At 34.1% G+C, this 22336-nt stretch overlaps 1 protein-coding gene across 5 annotated transcripts in view; it reads right to left on the reverse strand.

The window, feature by feature from the left end:
* Nucleotides 1–6458: 6458 nt before the first annotated feature.
* Nucleotides 6459–22336, reverse strand: part of LOC106075588 (toll-like receptor 4) — a 40741-nt gene continuing 24863 nt past the window's right edge. For 2 of the 5 annotated variants that reach the window (XR_008779868.1, XR_008779869.1), the window contains exons 5-6: nucleotides 16439–16607; nucleotides 10986–11249 (exon numbers count right to left, since the gene is read on the reverse strand). Coding sequence is in view for 2 of the 5 variants with exons in the window: in XM_056042001.1 (XP_055897976.1) it covers nucleotides 11052–11249; nucleotides 16439–16607; nucleotides 20264–20346 (450 nt within the window). In the remaining 3 variants the exon portion in view is untranslated. Of the gene's footprint in view, nucleotides 7730–10985; nucleotides 11250–16438; nucleotides 16608–20263; nucleotides 20573–22336 lie in introns of those variants that run through there. The other 3 variants (XM_056042002.1, XM_056042001.1, XR_008779870.1) reach the window with 3 other exon arrangements.

A 22336-nucleotide genomic window follows, 5' to 3' on the forward strand; every position in this document is an offset into this window, starting at 1 on the left:
GTGATCGGACAGCACTAGCAGGCCCTAATAAGGACTTCACTGTTTTATTCTTAGGAACTTGAATGCACACATTAGGTTCTCATGGCCAAACTTGTGTTTAATTTGTGTCTGAATACAAAATGTGGAACGTAATTATTACGTACTTCACAAACAGAAATATTTATTAAAAAGAAACAAGAATTGTCTAGATAGTTTGAATATTGTTTTCTTTTTTACACCAATAAGGTTGCCTTTATTAATGTTTTAATTATAGAATAATTACAGGTCTTTTTTGTGGACATAAACTGTACCGAGAAGTTGTAAGAAATATTTTTTTTTTGAAATTGTTTTTTTTAAATTAACATTAAAAATATATGACTATTTTTATAATGTTTTAGTTAATTATTCAATGCATAAAATATATTCAACATTTAAGTGCTTAAGTTTAATTCAATGTCTATTTGAAAGATGAACTTGATTTAATGCTACAGACTAACTGAGTCTAGATGTTTGTTGATAAAGTTTTAGAGTCTATCTTGAAGTCTAGATGTTTGTTGATAAAGTTTTAAAGTCTATCTTGAAGTCTAGATGTTTGTTGATGAAGTGCTAGAGTCTATCTCAAAGTCTAGATGTTTGTTGAAGAAGTACTACAGTCCAACTCAAAGTCTAAATGTTTGTTGATGAAGTGCTAGAGTCTAACTCAGTCTAAATGTTTGTTGATGAAGTGCTACAGTCAATCTCAAAGTCTAGATATTTGTTGATGAAGTTCTAGAGTCTATCTCAAAGTCTAAATGTTTGTTGATTAAGTGCTAGAGTCTATTTCAAAGTCTAAATGTTTGTTAATGAAGTTCTAGAGTCTAACTCTGTCTAAATGTTTGTTGATGAAGTGCTTGATTCAATCTCAAAGTCTAAATGTTTGTTGATGAAGTGCTTGATTCAATCTCAAAGTCTAAATGTTTGTTGATGAAGTGCTAGAATCTATCTCAAAGTCTAAATGTTTGTTGATGAAGTTCTAGAGTCTATCTCAAAGTCTAAATGTTTGTTGATTAAGTGCTAGAGTCTATCTCAAAGTCTAAATGTTTGTTAATGAAGTTCTAGAGTCTAACTCAGTCTAAATGTTTGTTGATGAAGTTCTAGAGTCTAACTCAGTCTAAATGTTTGTTGATGAAGTGCTAGATTCAATCTCAAAGTCTAAATGTTTGTAGATGAAGTGCTACAGTCAATCTCAAAGTCTAGATGTTTGTTGATGAAGTGCTAGATTCAATCTCAAAGTCTAAATGTTTGTAGATGAAGTGCTACAGTCAATCTCAAAGTCTAGATGTTTGTTGATGAAGTGCTAGAGTCTATCTCAAAGTCTAATTGTTTGTAGATGAAGTGCTACAGTCAATCTCAAAGTCTAGATGTTTGTTGATGGAGTGCTAGAGTCTATCTCAAAGTCTAAATGTTTGTTGATGAAGTGCTACAGTCCAACTCAAAATCTATAGTAACGAAGGCTGTTTTCCATTTTTCAAAGAAAAAAAGCGAAACTCCAACTTAAACAATAGTTTCGTTCTGTCAACTGAGAACATTGACATAAATGTGAAGTCAACCAAAAAACACTATTTTTCTTTTTACATGTGGTGTATGTTTTTTTCCTATCATATAGATGTACTTAAAGAATATTAAGAATTAAGCTCAAACCATTAAGGTTTGAGATAACATTGTATGGTATTTCTTTTTATTCTATGAAAACTTAATATTAACACCGAGAGAGGCTTGCGGTATGCCTGCTGGACTGTCGTTCAGTTGTGTAGATGGTCCCGAGTTCATACCCTGCTCGCCGCCATCACCCGACTTCCTGCTAGAGGTTTGGACTAGGAAGTAAATTGTCTTCAACCCTTATAAAACATGCGAAACAAGTCAAACATTTTAGACAAAAAATGTCTTTTGGAGGAGGGAATAGAAAGGAAGGGATGGCAAATATTTCCAGGCGATTCATTCACACAAAGAAGTCAAAAGACAATGACACCAGCAGACGCGAACATGAATAAAATGTTTAAAAAATATTTCTAGTAGAAATGTGCAGACTGTCAATTTAAATATATCTCGAAATTAAAAACAATCTTTGCATATAGGTGTATTAGGATTATTTCATATTTTTGGTCTACTGTTAGATAGCTAGTTTAGTTAGTTGAATTGAGCACTTTATTAGAGCGGCAGTGAACGTACATTTTATAGTGACGACATAGACTTTGGGCTAGAGATTACGATAGACTTTTAGAAATCATTTACTGCTAGACTCTTGAGGGGTAAACATCGCTGTTAGTGACAGACTAGACTGTGGCCCATTCTGTATTAAACATTGTTTGAAGTTCACCTTGAGTCAACTTAGTCATTGAGTCTGTGTTCCTGTTGGTATCTGTTCATTGTTGTCACGTGATGTTCATGTCTCGAGCTCGGAGTTGAAATAAACTCAACAAGGTACTCACGCACTTAGTATGATTTAACATCGTTAGAAATACTTCAAGTACATCTGATTTACTCATGCATCCGTTACACTAACTAACAAAAAAAGCTCGTGTTTAGCTAATTCCTAATAAAATGACATACATTGTGTTATTGTAGACTTCCTTGTATGGCGAAAAATCATGACTAGATAACTCTATAGTTTATCCGATGTACAAAATATAGAAAGTGTTGATTAATTGGTATTTTTATAAAGTTTAGTTTTTTTCTAAATATTTTAAGTGTAATGTTATGACCTTGTTGAATCGAATTTCTAACAATTTCCCCCTGTAGCACTAATTACAAAGCTTATATCAACTTACTCTGTCTGGATGGAACCTTATACACGTCATGTTAACCATTTAACATTCTTGAATCAAGTTAAAACTGTGCGCAATTTTTAATCGTCAATGACGATCTATTTTGCCAAAACCAAAAGGCAGGCGTCCCAAGAGCAGACGATGAGCACTGTAGCTTGATGATGTAAAGCAACATCTACAACAGCTAGTGCCCGTGCATGGAGACGTAAAGATCAGAATGGAAAGATGTGCTAGAGCACGCCAGGGCCCTCCGTGTGCTGAAGTACCATAGAATGGATGAATTAATGTATTTTATTTGTATTTCTTAGATGGTTACAACATTCTTTTAATTTGGCGTCCTTCATATTGTTGACTTTGTCTCTTTCTCCATCTTCCTTCTTTCGTCTTTCTTACGTCTTCTTATCTTATCATCTTCTCTTATAAATACCGACGTTACTTCAAAAAAGAAGATGATTACGTCCTACCTGTCATGCATCTAGTCATACCTATGTTTGTAAAATGTTTTGTTTGTAAAATGTTTTACACGTTTCGGATGTTCCTTCAGAGTTGAAGATAATTACTTCCTAGTCCAAACCTCCCGCAGGACGACGGGGGATGGAAGCGGGCAGGGTTTGAACCCGGGACCATCGATAAATCTGAACGACAGTCCAGCGTGCAAACCGCACGACCAGGCAGCCATCCCTATTAACCAATGACTTAAATTCTGCCAAAATCATTGGTTTTCCTGGATGGCTCAGGCAACGTATTCTATGCCCTAATAGCACTAGGGAAGAAGAAGCATTTGTACAAATTTGTCCTAGCATATGGAACGAGGAATGTACCTTTATCTTTGTGTCTTTCAGAGTATTTTATTAAATTTTGTTTTTGTATTTGTTTATTGTATTATTGCTACTTTACTTTTGAGCCTTCTGTCCTGAAGGCTTTCTAAATTTAGTGATTTTACTAAAGGTGTTACTCTAGTCAAATGTGAATATTCGTTTGTTATGAATCTCACTGCTCTATTTTGTGTCTGTTTCAGTTTCTTAATGTTTTTTTAAGTTGAGGGGTCCAAAACAGAGGATGCATATTCTATTATTGGCCTAACCAAGATTAAATAATTTTTAAGTTTTATGTTCTTATTTGATTTATAAAAAGTTCTTTGTTTGATTTTTAATAATTCATAAATGTGACAAGTCAAAAGCTTGCTGTCTGGGTCTAATTCTCTTTGTAAAATTTCTGTATCGTGTGTTGTTTTTATTGTTCTATATATTATGCAATCGTCTGCAGATAATCTGACTTTTGTTCCTGAACTAATGCTATTTATCAAATCATTTAGGTAGAATAAAATAGTATAATAGTGGACCTAAGACAGTTATTTAAGGTACACCTGAGTTTATTTTGTTGATTTAGAGCCATTTATTATTACAGTTTGTTCTCTCCCTATCAGAAAATCTTTAATCCACTGATGCAACGGATCATCAATGTCAAATAATTTTTATTTTTCAAGCAAACTATAATGGTGACCTTTTGCCAATAGTCTTGGAGAAATCTAATTAATTAGCATCTTTTTGCTCGCAATTATCTAAGCCTTTCCAAAAAAAAAAAGAAGAAGCAATTTGTGTAGTAATCTCGTGACTAGAAAAGAAAAATTAAAATCAGTCAGATATACGACATGTTTAGAGACTCTCGAAAGAGTGACAATAGAGACGCTTAAAATAAAAGACTCGACGACCATTTGTTCTTGTAAATAAAAGTTTTAAAGGTTTACTTTGAGTTATCTAGTTATTTAACAACGGTCTGAAAAACCGAGCACCTGTGCATACTTGCATATGTGTTTTAAGATTGGATTTGAGTATAATAGTACAAACCGCATTTTTTTTTTAAATTCCTGAAATAAAAAGGCCTTAAAACGCATTTCTGGATACTTTGACCTAAGCTTAACTTAATTTTTTAACTATTTTGTAAAACAGCCGTAAAATTCTATTATCAAGTTTATCGATATTGCTTAATTTCTTGTCTTTGTAGGTAGTTTAGGTGAGCAGACAGATCAGAGATGACAATGACTCGTGAGTCTTTCATGACGTCATACAAGCCGCCTGGAATGTTGTAATGTTTGTTGGACCGAAAGGACTACACTTTTTTTCATTGGCTGGGCTCACAGAATGACTGGCAAACTGAAATAGACATTCAAACGAGAGAAAAAACAACATAGTTTATATTAAGTAGTTTGAATCAGACATGTATTTCAATGTAATTACATTTTGTATTGATCGAGACTAACAACCATAAATATGTTTTAGTAATATTTTTTACCAATGCGCTTTGTTGCTGAACATAAAAATTATGTTTGCATCAGACGCGAATAGCCCAGTTTTTCCCTAAAAGAAATTACAAAAGTCATTTCTCTAAAGAAGAAGTTAGGAAGGCTATATAGTATACAAAGACAGGCCTATATATACTATAATAAATATAGGTTTTTTATTTCTAGTTACCATTTATTTGTAGGTGCTGTTTTACTATTACATACTAAGTATTAGAGTTTAGAAAAACCCAGGTTTGTTTCTTGTGCAACGCTATTAGCTAACACCTCATAACATCTCTCCATTAGTATATTTAGATCTATAATCTAATTCGTGGTCTAGATGTATATATAAAAATCGAATACATCTAGTGATCTAGTAATAGTATGCTATGCCTATAGTTAGTTTTTATTAGAAAAAGTCTAGATATTAATAAAGACTAAAGTTTATTAATTATTAGATATAGACTTTAGACATATGACATAGATCTAATAATACTGTAATACATTTACTATACTCTATACTTAATTTACTAGACTAGAGATCTATCTATAGATCTATCTATAATCTAGTCAATCTAGATCTATATAATATTCATTATAGTACTTCTACTTATAATGAATTATCTTATTTAATAAGTTAGTACTTAGACTTAGATCTATTATAGTTTATTAATAGATTTTTTTCAATTCCTAGACCTAATAATAAAATTGCGAATGATGTCTAATGACTGATTTTTTTTTTTTATAGTTATAGGCCTACTAAATCTAGGTCTAGACTCTACTTAAATCTAGTCTTATATAAGAAAAGATAAGAGACTTTCACAAAGAGGTGTTGTTATACGGCATGTCGGCTGAAAGTATGTAAAGTGCTTTTAAAAAAAAAAATATAGGTGCCGGTACTCAGTGATAGATTGCCTAACTTTCAACTACTAATAAATTAACAATTAACGTTGAAATACAAGAAAAGTAATCATTTTTCTTGACATTGAAAAAAGGTGCCGGTACCCCGTACCAGTGCGTACCCTCACAAAAATATATGTATACCTCAATCTTCTTTCATTTTTTTTTGCAGGGTTATTGCTACTTAATACATTGATACCGGATCGATTTATATAGGGCCTAAGTATACAAGCAGGATCTCGAGCATTGGATAAATTTATTTTTTTAATACAAAGTTGTATGGAAGAGGCAATATATTATTTGTTTGAAGTTTGTAACTTCTTAAATTCAGGCTAAAAATATCGAAGCCTACAATTTTACACTCATTTCTAAACAATTAGAAGAGATGGACTGACACACAGTGTACATTGTGTACATCTGCAAAAACACAAACTCCCTTTGTAATCTTATCAGTTAGACTTTCAAAACTATTAAAATTTAAAAAAAAAAGTGAATATTTTTACTGTATGATTCTATTTATTATTCCTTTTTAGAATAAGGATATTAACAATAAATTTGCCATATGACTTTGTCTAACAGAAAAAAAAAAAAACTTACGTCTATTTATACAGTTATTTTTAGTTACATAGTAATATAAAATATATTGAACTAACACGTACATTCATCATAATGCAGCCTTGCGATTTTTCGTTTATGAACATAGCATTATTTAGGACCAATATTTTACAAAGGCTACTTGAAGAAATCAGGTATACCCATTAGGAAAAAACACGACCCCTTTACTCAAGAAAAATTTAAGAAACTAGAACAGACACAAAATAGACAGTGACATTCATAACAAAATAATATTCAAAATTTATTAGAGTAACAGCTTTTTAACTAATCATTTAAAGTTTAAAATCACTACAATTTTTTCAACAATTATTTTGTGTATGAAATTGCGTATCGGAAAATGCCGGGTACTTGAAATAAGCTAGTCCTAAAAAAACAACACAGATCTTGGATAAAATACTCATCAAATAAAGTACTGTAAATGTGTAGTTTCACGCGCTATTTTCAGGTCTTTTATTTTTATAGCCTCTATCGGGTTTGATTCCAACTACCCGTATTTTTGTGCAGAATTTTTTCTCTCTATCAGGCACATTTAAAATCATAGCATAATAATGTCAGTTTAATTTAAAAAGAGAACTGAAAAATGCAAAGATATATAAGGAAAAAAGCCACTTCCGGCCCAATTTGTGATTCAACTTTTTAATCAAAGAAACGAAACGGACTAGTCAAACATAGCCATTGTTTTTGCTTTTTAACCACCACATCTGGTAATTGCAATTTTTTTCCTTTATTTAATACCAGAAAAAAATAATCACTAAACAATAGTTAATGAACTGATTGGTTAATTGTTTTTAATTGATTTTTCTTCTGTAAGGTAAAGAAAATATGGTGCAAAATTTTAACTTGATCCGAGATTAGGTATGGGAGCAATAACGTGTACAAATTTTTTTTTACCAGACAGAATTAGTTGATATAATTGTTGTTAAAAAAAAATAAAAATATCACTGATTGATATACTTATAATAGTAATTTAAAAAATTTCTAACCTTATTTCGACAAAGTAACAAACTGTTTGAATAAATAATAGAAAAATACAGCTTTAATACCCAGCAATACTATTAATAGTAAAGTAGTGGCCCAGTAAGGGGAATAGCCGCTATTCTGGTCTGTGCAAAATGTCCGTCTGCCATCTGTCACACTCAGATCTCGAAAACTAAAAGATAAATGAAAAGTATTATTTCATTATGCGAAGCGGCTTGAAAAGTTTAAGTTTTCAAAAAGCAAACCGTTTAGTTTATAAGGTTAATTATGCAAGCGATATTTTCATAAAAATACACCAATTCTAAAACAATATGTAAATGTAAAGGGAGGCAATGTTACAATATGTTAACAAAGATGAACACTCTTTTTGTGTATTTTCAGTATCACTAAGTCAAATATATTTATAAAATGTACTAGAAATTTTCACAACAAATATAAATATTAGTTAAAGGTGTGTTTGTCTGGTCAACTAGCTGCTAAAATTATAAGAAACATTTATGTTTGTTTATAATGGCTAAGAATGCACTTTGTATGTAAATATAACGCACATTTTTTTTTAAATGGACTTTTTATTCAGCGACTTTCGTGCAGTAGCGTAACGCCACGTCATGATATGACGCTAAACTAATTCCCTAATTTTTTTTTTAAATAATCAGATTTTATTTAAAAGACGCTTATTTTTGTGCGTTTTGTCTGTCGGTCTGTCACGTTTAGATTTAAAAAAAAAACAACTCTAAAAGCTATTGAAAATCTGATTTAACCTTTAATATTCCTTCCGAAACATCTTAATAGTTTTAAGTATCTATAATAGATTGTTCCGGATGTTTTTGTGAAAAACAAATCAATGCCAACGAATATTTGTTTGCTCTTCTAACTTATATTACATGTAATTTCTTTGCTATGTACTATGAAGAACTATAAAGTTGTTCTGGATATTATTTAAAAAAAAAATATGAAAAAGCATCATTGACTTACATTACCATTATACTCTTGGACAATAAGTCAGTATAGTTAAATTATCGATATTCATTTTTATAGTTCCGTATTTTCAACTGAAAACAAATTTATGTCAAATTACTTTTTTTTCAAAAATATCGACAATAGGTTGTTCAAGATTTTAAATGAAAAAAGTAATTTAACAGAAACGATGATTAAAAAACACTTTTTAGACTTATTTTACATTGAATTTTCTTGCTGAAACATAACAGAGGATTTTTATATTGTTACGTATTTCTCATCTTCTGGCTAAATGTACTAGTAGGCACACAAATAAAAACACTGCAAAGAACTTGACGACTAAACTTTCAGCTTTATATAACTTTATTGATTAATAACTAAAATAATTCGTCACTGTAACATGTAGCGTATACGTCTTACATCGACTGTATCGACTGTAACGGCTCAAGTCCACTCTCTTCTACTGTCTCGCACAGTAGACAACAGTAACGACGACTGTACTGACTCTTTTCACATGAACTCTCTGGTTTATATAGAGTCCCTAATCGTTTGTCCAATATTGCAAAAACACTTGTAGTATCCTCTGGAACAACACGGGAGGAAACGTCACATCCTGTCGTTGTTTATACATGTCGATTCCAGAGGACACCTGCTGCAGTGTCATCTCGCCGAGGTCACACGTAGTGACCTCTAACTGTCACTGTTCATTTGTCACACTGCCCCCCTTCGTAAATCTGTTCGTCCTCTGGAACAACACGTGAGGGCACGTCACATCCTGTCTTTGTTTACACTCATAGATTCCAGAGAACACTCGGTGCTGTGTCATTTCGCCGTGGTCATACATAGTGACCTCTACCTGTCACTGTTCATTCGTAACAATATGTTAAAAATTTTCCGGATTTGATTTTGAAAAAGAAATCAACCTTAATTACTTAAATTTTCTTACAAATGGTCGCCAAAATTGCTCCGAATTTACAGGAAAAATATTCTAATACAAATAACTATTTGAAGTCCCTGTTCTAATAAGTAAAACAAAATAATTTTATTCTCATTTACGAAAATCGGTTGTTCCGAATTCTTATGAAAAACATTCTAACTCTATTTATATAAAATCTCACTTCTGTCGTACATTCATTTAATTTTCTAGCTAATCATTTTAAAATCTAATTAAAGATAATATTGTGTTGCGATTTTTAAGGAAAACTACTTTCTAACACTAAAATATGGTAGAAAAATCTCTCCACAAGGCTATGGTATATCCGTTTTTCATATATTTAATTAATGGTATTAGATTTATCTAGAATTCTCTTTTTCTCTTACCATATATACAAACATCCGGAATAATCTATTATAGATATTAAAAATATTGCAATGTTTCGGAAGGAAAATTAAAGGTTTATCAAATTTTCAACAGCTTTTAGGTTTTTTTTTCGATATTAACATGACAGACAGACAAACTGACAGACAAAACGCACAAAAAAGATATATATTCTATATCAAGATATAGAATTTTAATTTATAGACTTTAAGTGTAGATTTTGAGTTCCAAACGTCTAGATAAATATTGCAATGTTATAATATACTAAAGCCAATCTACTATTTTTAAATTTAATGTTGTTTTTAGTATATTTATAGATTATCTAGGATTTTTTTTTTTCATAAATCTAATCTAATTTTTTTCAAATTTATATTATAGATCTAGATCTAGTAGATGTAGATCTTAAGAGTGCTAAATCAGAAGTTTAGCTTATATACATCCTTTCCATTTAGTTCCGTTTAAATGAAAATGCCAATAGCTCTGTTGATAGCCGTGCTGAGACATCGAAGTACAAGCACGATATATCAATGCTGAAAGATTATCTAAAATCGCTCGTCTGACATATTGTACATATCCGGTAGAGATGACATGCCGTAATGTGTAATATATCTCATTATCAATAATAGGCTATTAGTTTGTAACCAAATTGTTATTAAGTTAAGAGCAATCCCTGGTCGTTCGGTTAGTGTGCTGAACTGATTATCTCGACGGTCTCGATATGTTGTTTTGTTTCGGATGTTCCTTTAGTCCGAACCTCCCGCAGGATGACGCGGGATTGGAGCAGACATGGTTTAAACCAGGAACCATCGATATATCCACATAGTTTGTATTTCCAAATAGAATGGCAACCCACACACACGCATAAATTTTTAAAACACAAATATTTATAATTGATTACAATACATGAATCATTGAAAAATGGATAATGTTTTTAATCAAATAGTGGTAGACCTAAGTAATTATTATTTTCTTTAAGGAAAAAAAGGGAGTTATACCGTGTGATGTCGAAAGATATTGTAGTGGTTTTGCGGTTATTCTCCTAAGAAAAGATTTTTAAAATATTTTTAAAATATATTTTTGTTATATTTCACTTGTTTTACTCTTTAATTTAAAAAAGCCTTAAAGAGAAAGCAAACATCGACAGTATGACTTCAACATTTTTAATTTTTATTATTTCTTCTAAGAGTCAGCATTTAAGAGTCCGTTTCTATTATCATGTTCATCGGATATATCTAAGACATTGTTTAATTTCTTGTCTCTGTACGTAGTTCAGGTGAGCAGACAGATCAGAGATGACAATGATTCGTGAGTCTTCCAGGACATCATACAAGGAGCCTGGGATGTTGTACAACTGAGTTTGTTGGACCAATAGGACAACACGTTTTTCATTGGCTGGGCTCACACAATGACTCGCAAACTGAAAAATGACATTCAAACTAGAATAAAAATAAAAATAAAAAAAAAAAACACAGCTAATAATTAATGTAATTGTATCAAATAGTTTGAGTTAGTCATGTCATTAAATCTGTAATTGATGTAGACCAGTGATTCCCAAAGTGGTCTATATAGACCCCCAGGGGTCTACGAAGACTTCCAGGGGGTCTACGAAAGTGAAAAAATAAATTGGGGGTCTATGAGATGTCCACGGGGGTCTACGGTAATAGATTTCATTTAAGCAGATCGTGACTTTAATTTTTACATTCATTTAATGTAATTATTTTGTAGACTAATATATGATGTGTACCTTGGTAAATTCTTTAAATATTTATCCTGCTAATCAAACCAAAGAATTGTAGTATTTAGTCTCAATACGTATTTAAAAAGCTTCATTTTGTCTACATGTAACAAATGTTTAACAAAAAGAAATGTACACTGTCCAGTGTTGGTTATTTAAAACTGGGATTCATTCCTTCCTTGTCAAACAAGCGGTTGCCTAAGTGACTTTTTTATAATGATACGAAACTATTACGCTGTAGGATCATCTGAGACAATGTCACCCTGACAAAATAGATAAAGATTTGAAAAATTTTCTAACCCTCAAAGATAAAGTTCTGAATAGACCCACACAATCTCTCTTCAACATCATATAGAGAAGATGTTGGTTTGTGAGTGTCTTACAATATCTCTTAACTTATAGCAAAATACGGAAAACACAATTGGTAAAACATGGATTTTACCAGCCGTTGTAGTTGTGAAAACTGTTTTACACACACCTACATCTGATATTATTAAAAGAATTTCTTTAAGCAACAGTTCAAGGGCACATCGGTGGCATGAGTTATCAAATTAAAAGCTTCTTATGTGATTCTTTGCAAAGGAAATATATATAGGTTGGGGTCAGTGGCGTCACAGGCTGTGACAGGGTGTAGCGCTGTGTGCTGCAAACTGCCTAAGGGTCGCCAGCTCCTTATTTTTCCTCAGGTTAACCCACGTACTGGATTCTCAGACAATAGACCAAGTAGAAAATTTTATATACCTTGGGAGTGTAGTCAGTATATGAGGTGGAACAGATGAAGACATTAAACGCCGTATAAATCTAGCGCGTCAGACATTTACACAGCTAAAACCAACCTGGAAATCTCCTCACATCTCAAACAAGACTAAACTATGAATCTTTAACTCTAATGTCAAGGCTGTCCTACTGTATGCTTCTGAAACATGGAGAATTACGGAGGGGACAATAAAAAAGTACAGACATTCATCAACAGATGCCTGAGAAATATCCTAAAAATACACTGGTACGACAAAGTAGAAAACACCAAACTGTGGGAAATGTGTGGACAGAAAAATATAGAAGTGCAGATCTTAGAGAGGAAGTGGAGATGGATTGGTCACACCCTTAGAAAAGATACCAGCAACAGAGCTAGGCAGGCCTTTGAGTGGAACCCCCAGGGAACAAGACGCAGAGGAAGACCAAAAAGAACATGGTGACGCTGTGTACTAGAAGAAGCCGAGAGGACCGGGAAGAGCTGGGGAACCATAAAAAAAAACTAGCAAGAGACCGTGGAGGGTGGCGTGTTTTTGTCAAGGCCCTATGTTCCATGAGGAACCCAAAGGAATGATGATGATGATGAACCCACGACAGCTTTCCCATGTTTGGGTATAGTTGCAAGGCAGCAGCGTTTTGAATTCATTTTTCCTTCTGCTATGTGGCTAATGAGCCCTTCCTGCTTGAAGCCTACTGGCTAAGGCGCCAGTTACTCACCTTCACCCTTCTCCTTTAGTGAAAAAGGTTACGCGGACACGTGAAAGATCAAGAAATACGTAAGAAACTCTTTGCGAAAACTTTTACACTGATTCTTAATACAAATAAATGAATTAATATTTAATGTTGGAATGTCTTCTTCATAGAATGTATGAAACATGACATCCGTAGGAACAGATGATAAACCTGGGTAAAGAAACATTTCCAGTGTGTTTGATGACTCCAGCAATACATATTAATTGCTAATTTAATTGGTTTACATTTCATTTGAATTTAATCAATAAAAATTAGTTATTATTTAATACTTAATTTGTAGCTTTAAATTGTATTTTCACTCTTCAACTCACTAAAATTAGAAATTAGTTTTTAAAAAAATTGCAAAAAAAATGCAATATAAGTTAAGCAGGGGGTCTACCGAAAAGCAGAAAACATGGCAAGGGGTCTACGAGACAAAAAAGTTTGGGAACCACTGATGTAGACTAACAACCATAAACCTGCTTTGTAATATTTTTAACAATTGTTTTGATTTGGCGCAATTTTATGCTTTTTTACATCAACATACAAAATATAGTCTATTCATATACCAATTAAAACAATATTACAAAGAGAAATTGTGTTGTCACACGAACTCAAAAGCGGCCCTCGTCGGATTCGCATCCCTGTCTGATCCGCATACATGCAAGGAATATTCAAGACGTGATTTTGATTTGATTGTATAAAGTAACTATTATTCAAAGATTAATTTGGCGCTGTAAAAAAAATTTTTTTTTTCTGTAAAATGTTTTACGTGTTTTGGATGTTCCTTCAAAGTTAAAGATAATTTACTTCCTTATCCAAATCTCCCGCTGGACGACGGGGGATGGCTGCGAGCAGGGTATGAAACCAGGACCGTTGAGATAATTAGTCCAGCGCGCTAACTGCTCGACCAGGCATTGCTGTTAACAGCATCTTTTCCCGTTTTGTGGGCCGCTAAAAAATTATAATATCCCAAAATGTTTTTGTAGTGTACAACAAGTACAACCGATTGAATCTTACCTTCAAAACAGAATGTATCATTATGGCATCTTTCAGTTCTGAAGCGACTATGGGTCAGCTCATGGAAATGTGATTAATGCATGGGACTTGGCTGTGGTTGGAACGATGTCGCCCACACATCATTTTCCCCTCCTATCCTCGCAGCTGATCTATCCAAAGGAACGGCTAGTATCGATACCATTTGGAGTCAGCAGCGTCTCTGGCTCTGCCAGGGTGCTGCAAACTACCTAAGGGGTTAGCCTTTCCAATAATTGGCAGCAGATGTTTGAATTCAGAGATTTCTATCTCCTAGGTAGTGATGGGAACTAAACTAACTTTTAAAAGTTAAACTAAAACTAGTTTTCAACTAAAATAAAGTAGTTAAACTATTAGTTTATCATGAATTTCAAAAAATAGTTAAACTAAACTAAAGAAAGTTAATTAAACTATAATAAACTTTTTTCTTTTTTTTTTTTTTTGGGGGGGGGGCGGGGTTGAACTAGACCTATATAGATATAGGCCTAATCATCCGACTGTATGCCTACGGTTCGATCTTATTCTTTTAACATTCTAGTAATATTTATCTATAATAAAATCAGTATTAAGGAGTATGTTTCTTACATAAACGTTAATGCACAATAAAATAAAATGTCTAAATAAATATGTGTGCTTGTATTTTTGCCTTGAATTAAAACATTTAGAAAATAATGGTACTCTTTAAAAAAATATATATATATATATATTAACTTATTATATAACGAAAATCTTACTTATTTAGAAAATAATGGTACTCTTTAAAAAATATATATATATATATTAACTTATTATATAACGAAAATCTTACTTATACTGGTAAAGTTTAAAATCTCATTAAATAACATATATTTAGAATTTCAAATTTAGATCTAGTATCCAAAGAAATAGAAACGAAATCTTTGGAGTTTTTAAAACATTTGACCTGTATAACTATTTTATATTGTAAAATACATGCTTTACTAGCCATGCCGATGTGCTATTTTCTTGTCTGACCACTAAAAATACAACTAACACTATTGCATAACCGTTAAACGCGCAAGGGAAAAAAAATTGGGTGATCTTGTCATTATGCACTGCACACTCAGTACACTATATAGACACGTGTACGTCTATCTGGCCAGGTTGTTAAAATCAGTCGGACATTCTCTCTATTTACTTTCTGGGCAGGGAGGGTGTATAACTATTTTAGTGTAAAGATATATCTACGAACATGCTTGACTAGCCACGCCAGAGTGTTATTTTCTTGCCTGACCTCTCCACATTAAGCAAACACTATTTGTATAACGCTTAATGCAGGGTAGTCTTACAGTATTATCGACTACACACGTACAGTACACTAGGCCTACATGTGGTCATGTGTATTGTATGTCTAGCTGACCAGGTTGTTGAAATCAGTTGGACACAGTCTATTTACTTTATGGTCAGAGAGGGTGTGGATTAAGATTTTTTTTCTAGAGTTGGTTACCCTAATGCTTTTAGATCTATATAGGCCTGGCTGTTGATTTAGACTTGATAGATCTCAATAATAAGTCTTAAGACTATAAAAGGGTGTACTTGATGTTCCTGCAGTTTAAAAAATATTGTTTGCCGCAAATAATTAAAAACACTAAATATTGACCGAATGCACTAATCAGACTCCCACTAGAAACAGAAATTAAACACCTCCACGTGGCTCACAAAAAAATTCAGAACAACTTCATTCATAATACTGCATAGAAGCTTTTGGCAAAAAATGTTTAACATTTTATTATACTGCTACTTTCAAGTGCAAATATTTACTCCCATAACTTCTACCAGCATCTTACTTTACCCTCTTCAAATGTAGACTGACTAAATAGTTGTTAACTGCATCATTTTTTTTTTTTGATAATCAAAGTTATTGATATCACATGACCAGAAAACAGGGAGTGCGTTTCAACCCTGACCACATGTTGAAAAGTTTTACAAATTTTAATTAAACTTTTTAGTTAGTAACTAAAAAAATTAATTAAACTACGATTTTAACTAAATTTTTTTATAGTTAAACAATGGACAATTTTTTTTAGTTAAAATAAAAGTTTGTAACTTTTTAGTTAACTTTTGCCCATCACTACTCCTAGGTGGGTAGCCAGCAATGGCTAACGATCCATTCCTGCCGGAAGCTTACTGGTTAAGGTACCCTCTACCGGACTGATCCACACGAGAAGGCCAGAAATTGAACTGGTTGTAAGAGGCTGTTTTAGACGTATGCCCTTAGAAAGCATTTTATAGTTAGTGAAGTGCTTGTAGCCGTTACCACTTTCGTTAATGACAATCTTGCGGAACCTAAAAGAGATTATTAATCGTAAAAATACATAAAAACAGAGACTGACCTTCATGATAATGTCCGAGAGGTCGTAGTGGTTCAAAAAATGTTCTGTGATTAGTAAAAGAATCCTCCAACTGTCTCTCATGGCCTCAAACATCTGTTGGTCAGTGTAGCCAGGAGTCAGGTCACGATGATGGATGAATGTAGAGACTCTTAGATCGTCTTCCAAATACCTTCAGTATTAATAAAGGTAACTATTAAAACAAACATAGGGTTACCTTCGGTGAAGTCCAGAAGGGAATCGGCGCCGTAGGCGCCATTATCCCGTTGATGGTTAGAAAGGCTTTTATCCAACCACCAGGCCTGGACATGGGGCTCTTCACCCCTGTCCTGTCTGAGGGCACCCAACGGGAGGCGGCCATATCGGTTGACTGACTGGTAAAACCGGGCCGTGCCGTGTACACAGCGCACCGTAACCGGTCCTGGCCCACTCGCTATAAGTGGCCGGGAACAGCGCTAATTGCGGGGAGCTTGTCTCATATTCCTATACTGTAACCGCCACTATTCCGTGCAAGGACCGCCACTCCAGCCAACGGGTCACTGATGACGGCCCCCTTTGTGGAACGGCGTGGCGGACTTTTTGGACTGGGTTGCAGGTTACTTGTTCCATCCCCACCCCGAGTGAGATAAAAAAAACAAAAGCTCACCCAGGGAGACCTGCTGGAAGGCCTGGTTCGCTACTCGTTCTTAGCCTGTCCAGATCCACCTCTGGATGTTTCCACCGGAGGGCCACGCTGAGGCGACGGGTAGCTGGAAATCCTCCGGCATAGGGTTACCAGAAAGCTTTACTCTTATACAAAGATAATTCTTACAATGGATTATTTCAATAATTATAAAAGCAATGCATACTAAATAACTAATTGTATTATAATGTAAGAAAATAGAATTAATTGCTTGAGTAGTTTATATCTAATTCTCTCTCTCTCCGTCTCTCTCTCTCTCTCTCTCTCTCTCTCTCTCTCTCTCAGTGCATATATATATCATGGGCGAAGCCAGGGGGGGGGGGTTTGAGGTTCAACCCCCCCCCCGAAATGAAATCCCCCCCCTAGGGGGGGGGGAGACGGACTTTAGTGACTGATTTTTTGCTTTAATTTTCTTTATTTTAGTTAAGATTTTAATACTAAACCATCACTTGCCCCAGCGCAGCCAAAGGGGTTTTGAGTTTAAAACCCCTACCATGGGGTTTTGAGTTTGAAACCCCCTACCACGGGGGGGGGGGGGGGGGGGAAGACGGACTTTAGTGACATGTTTTTTTGCTTTGATTTTGTTAATTTTAGGTGAGATTTTAATACTAAACCATCACTTGCCCCAGCACAGCTAAAGGGGTTTTGAGTTTAAAACCACTACCATGGGGTTTTGAGTTTGAAACCCCCTACCACGGGGGGGGGGGGGGGGAAGACGGACTTTAGTGACATGTTTTTTTGCTTTGATTTTGTTAATTTTAGGTGAGATTTTAATACTAAACCATCACTTGCCCCAGCACAGCTAAAGGGGTTTTGAGTTTAAAACCACTACCATGGGGTTTAGAGTTTAAAACCCCTACCAGGGGGTTTTCAGTTTAAAACCCCTAACAGGGGGGTTTGAGTTTGAAACCCCCCTACCAGGGGTTTTTGTAGTTAAATCCCCCTCTTCTATAAAACAAAACACACACAAAATGCAAACGATAATCCCCAAATTCCAAGTGCACAGTTAAGGAAGATTTTGATTTAAAAACCCCTCCAAAATTTACGATAGAGCGCCTCTTCAATATGAAAAAAAAGCAAATTATGCACTCAAAATGTTATGAACGTAGCTAAATGGGTTTTGACTCAGTTTTAAGTTTAAACTCCCCTCCAGTGGAGTTTAAAGCTAAAAAATACATCTTCAATAAAAAAAAAAAGCAAATTACACACTCTAAAATCTAAGAGCGTAGCCATATGGGTTTTGAGTTTAAACCCCCCGCCAGCGGGGTTTGAAGTTAAAAAAAACATCATCAATGTAAAAAAAAAAAAAAGCAAATTACGCACTCAGAATGCTATGAGCGTTGCCAAAAGGGGTTTTGAGTTCATATCCCCCTTCACAACGGTTTGATGCTAAAAAATACCTCTTCAATATAAAAAAAAGCAAATTACACACTAAAATTATTTGAGCGTAGTCAAGCGAATTGGTGGTTTTGAGTTTAAACTCCTTTCCTCCAGATGGTTTTGAGTTTAAAATCCCCCTACAGAGCGTTTTGAGGTGGAAAACCTCTATCTTCAATATTACTCTAAAGCAAACTACAGTTACCAAATTCTATGATCGTAGCTAAATGGGGTTTTGAATTTAAAAAACAACAACAAAGTCCTGAGATTTTTAGTTTAAAACCTCTAACAGATGATTTTGACGATAAAACTTCCATTTTCGATATAAAATCTAATGCAAACTACAGTCACCCAATTCCAAGAGCGTATCCAAGAGAGGTTACATTTCTACCAGTTGCGGGGCTCCGTTAATAAAGTGCAGTGAATAGTCATCTGCCAAAATTGAAAAACACTAAATGTGGCTCAACAAAGATGGCTAAGACAGATTTTAGGAGTTAGTTATTAAGATTGGGTCTAAATCAAGGAAATCCTATGCCGAACTGGGAGTCGACCCCTTAGTAAAATTGTGACAGAGCGTCGCATGAGGTTTGCGGGACATGTTCTCCGACAAAATAAATTACGCATAATAAGAGTTGCGATGACATCCTAGTACAACTTGGCGCCACACATTCATGAAGGTCCTCGGAGCAGGTGGGAAGAGGCTTCAGAAATTACCAGTGACAGATTTTTGTGGAAACAGCTTGACGGCAAATGCGCCGAACGGCGCGGGAGGGTCTTAGTCAGTAAAAATAGCACATACATTTTTGAAATAAGACTTTTTAATAGCAGGAAAATGCACTGCAGATACCTCAGAATATGCATTTTGTTGACATTCTATGCCAGAAATAGTGCTTGGCGGCGGGGCTCTGCCCCGCTCTAGTGTGAGCTCCTAGAGCTCCCCCAGAGCCCCTTGCTGGCAATGGAGGGGAGTCAACAATTTTTCCACTAACTCCAGGAAGAACCTATTCTAGGGCACAATAAACGTGTTCCAAAAAAATGAAGGGTCAGAATGTAATAAAGATTATGAACACACACACACACATACATATATACAAATATTTTTTTTCGCGAGGGGGGGGGAGAAAAAATTCCCCCCCCTAAACCCCCCCCCGAAAAAAAATCCTGGCTACGCCCATGATATATATATATATTCAGTAAAATCGAGAATCCAAATGTTTAAAGTAGCTTGTCCTTTTAATGAGGGCAGCTGTATTAGTGTATTAGTTCCCACATTTTTCCTTAACGGAACACTTTTCCAACGCACATTCTGATTGGAGAACGGCTCATTTAATGTGGGGCTTCGGGAAAAAACGAACATCAAAATCAAAACAAAACAAAAAGGAAAAGAACAGTTGGGTAAAATAAATAAAAAAATATAGGAACTTATCAACAAGTATAAAATAATGTACAATTAATATTTTAAAAAGGCACGTAGCTGTATGAGCAAACTATAAACACCATGAAAACTTTTTAAGAGGACAAGTTGATTAACTTTAGGATGAGAGACGTTCCACAAATCATGTGTTTTCCCCAACTAAACAACAGACAAAGGCAAAGTGAAGTAACCATTACACCTAGACATTGCATTGCAGAATATTTTTAAGAGCGTATGCAGTTTTTGGGACACACGAATCGATGGCGAGGCAGCACAGAACAACAAACGACCACAAAGAACAACGACCTCTCTATACAGGAGCAATAAACATGGACAAGTAAAGAAAAGCTAATACCTTAACAAGATGTGTCGCACAAAGCCGACATCCTCATCAGCATAGCCAATGAAAACGTGTGTCTTGTAGTCGCTTGATTTCATTGGTCGAAATGCTTTGATGAAGATCCTGACCAAAGATTTATTCTATTTTGTGAATTTATTTAATGCAGCTAAAAATATCCCAGGAAATTTTCTGTGATGTTGAGACTTTGTTAAAAGCGCAGATATGAAAAATCTACAACATAAAACTTTTAGTCCTAACTACTCATCACTAATTCTCCCACTAACCTTGGATGATAAAGTACAAAAATTTAACTTCTTTTACACTAAAGCCTAGGACAGGTAGACAGGTCTCGTATGTGGAATAGTGTCCGACTCATATCGCAATTACTATTAACTATGTATTTGACAGACGACATTTCAATGTCTAAATTACAAAGCAATATATTTTTTTCGCTTAAGCACTTATGAAATTTTTTTTGGTGCGTAAATTTTATTTCAATTTGTAATTTAAGCCTATGTCTTCACAGATCTAGATCTTTAATGTAATTCCCCTCTAGGTGTAGGTAATTGACAGAGTAAACGTGAGGGATTATCCTTACATCAGTGTGATATTCATATTGTGATTATTAAATGCGTGTTTAGGTTTGTATGTTAACGTGTGTGTGTGTAAAACATTTTTTTAAAACGACTAGATCTAGATATATATGTAGTCCTCTATTCTAAAGCGAAAATTTAAAAAAATCCTAAAAATTGTCTCATTGAATATAAAGGCCTATTAAAGGTATAAGTTTGTGTACGTATCTTTTTTGTGTGGGGAGGGGGGGGGGTGATATTTTGTAGAGAGGGTTTGTTTCTAAGTAAGTTGACGTTCTAGATCAAGATCTATGATTGACAAAATAAATAACAAGACAGTTTGTGTTGAAACGCAAAATTGGCCACCAAAGTGGTCCAACCAGGCAGGTAAAAAGGCAGGTTTCAATATTTTCAGAAAGAACATAAGAAGGAAATTCTATCAAAGGCAAATGACAGAGAAGAATGGAGAAAGAAGGTTGACCGATCTTTTTTGGTCCCCCAAGGGTCAATTCAAAGCCTCAACCAGAAAAATGCATTACTGTATCCTTACGGTACTGCTGCAGATCCTTAGATGAGATAGTAATCTACATAATTGTTGTTTTAAATTATGTTCCACTTTTATGTATATTATATTGGTGTTATCGCTTTAAAAAAAAACGTACACCTTTTAGTATGAAATAGCTTACTTAACTTAGCAATAGGTTTGTAAAAATAAAAAACATCAAACAAAAAACCTTTCTCGACAAAAAAAAAAAAAAACTAAAACCGTTTGCATAAATGTGTTAAAAATATGGTAAATTGTCATCTCCCTTACTAAATAGTCTCTTGTGTTTGTTACTATTAATAGTGAATAGTTGTAAAAATGGTGTATTTTTATGAAAAAAATTGCTTGCATTGTTGATTTTAAATTACATTCTCACACATTCAGAAAAGAAAAAAGTAGCCGTTGTATCTGAACTTTTAATGGCCTAAAAAATCACCATGTCGAATTTGTAATATCTTTTCTAAATTACGAGATCTAAACAAGACGGACGGACGGACAGACGGAAAGACAGACTAAACAAAAGTAACTGCGTCAATTTCCCTTTCGGCTCCGCTAAAAATGTGTAAAGAGTGAACGTTGTGATTAGAGATATTACTGTAATTCTGGCTATTCCATTGAATATACAAGCGCCATAAAGTGTATTGTTGAGGGAGGGGCGTTTTATTAAAAATAGTTTTGGAGGGCATTATCATGCAGGTAGATAAGAAGACTCAACTGATGGGCCTTAGAAATTTTTGTGCATTGAATGATAAAAGAGAAAAAAAATAAAGGGGAATTATAGAATTTGAAAACCAGAAAATTGTTTTAGTTGTGGGGTAATGTTGTAATGAATACTGTTTTTTTGATGGATTTTAAGTGTACAATGCGATATAGACATATACCAAATATTTCAATAGTAGCGTAGTGTGAAGAAACAAGTTCCTTTAATTGTAAGGTGCCTTTAATTGTAAAGTATTTAATAGTAACCATGGG

Source organism: Biomphalaria glabrata, chromosome 9 (genome assembly GCF_947242115.1).
Source record: "Biomphalaria glabrata chromosome 9, xgBioGlab47.1, whole genome shotgun sequence".
Classification (NCBI taxonomy): Eukaryota; Metazoa; Mollusca; class Gastropoda; family Planorbidae; genus Biomphalaria; species Biomphalaria glabrata.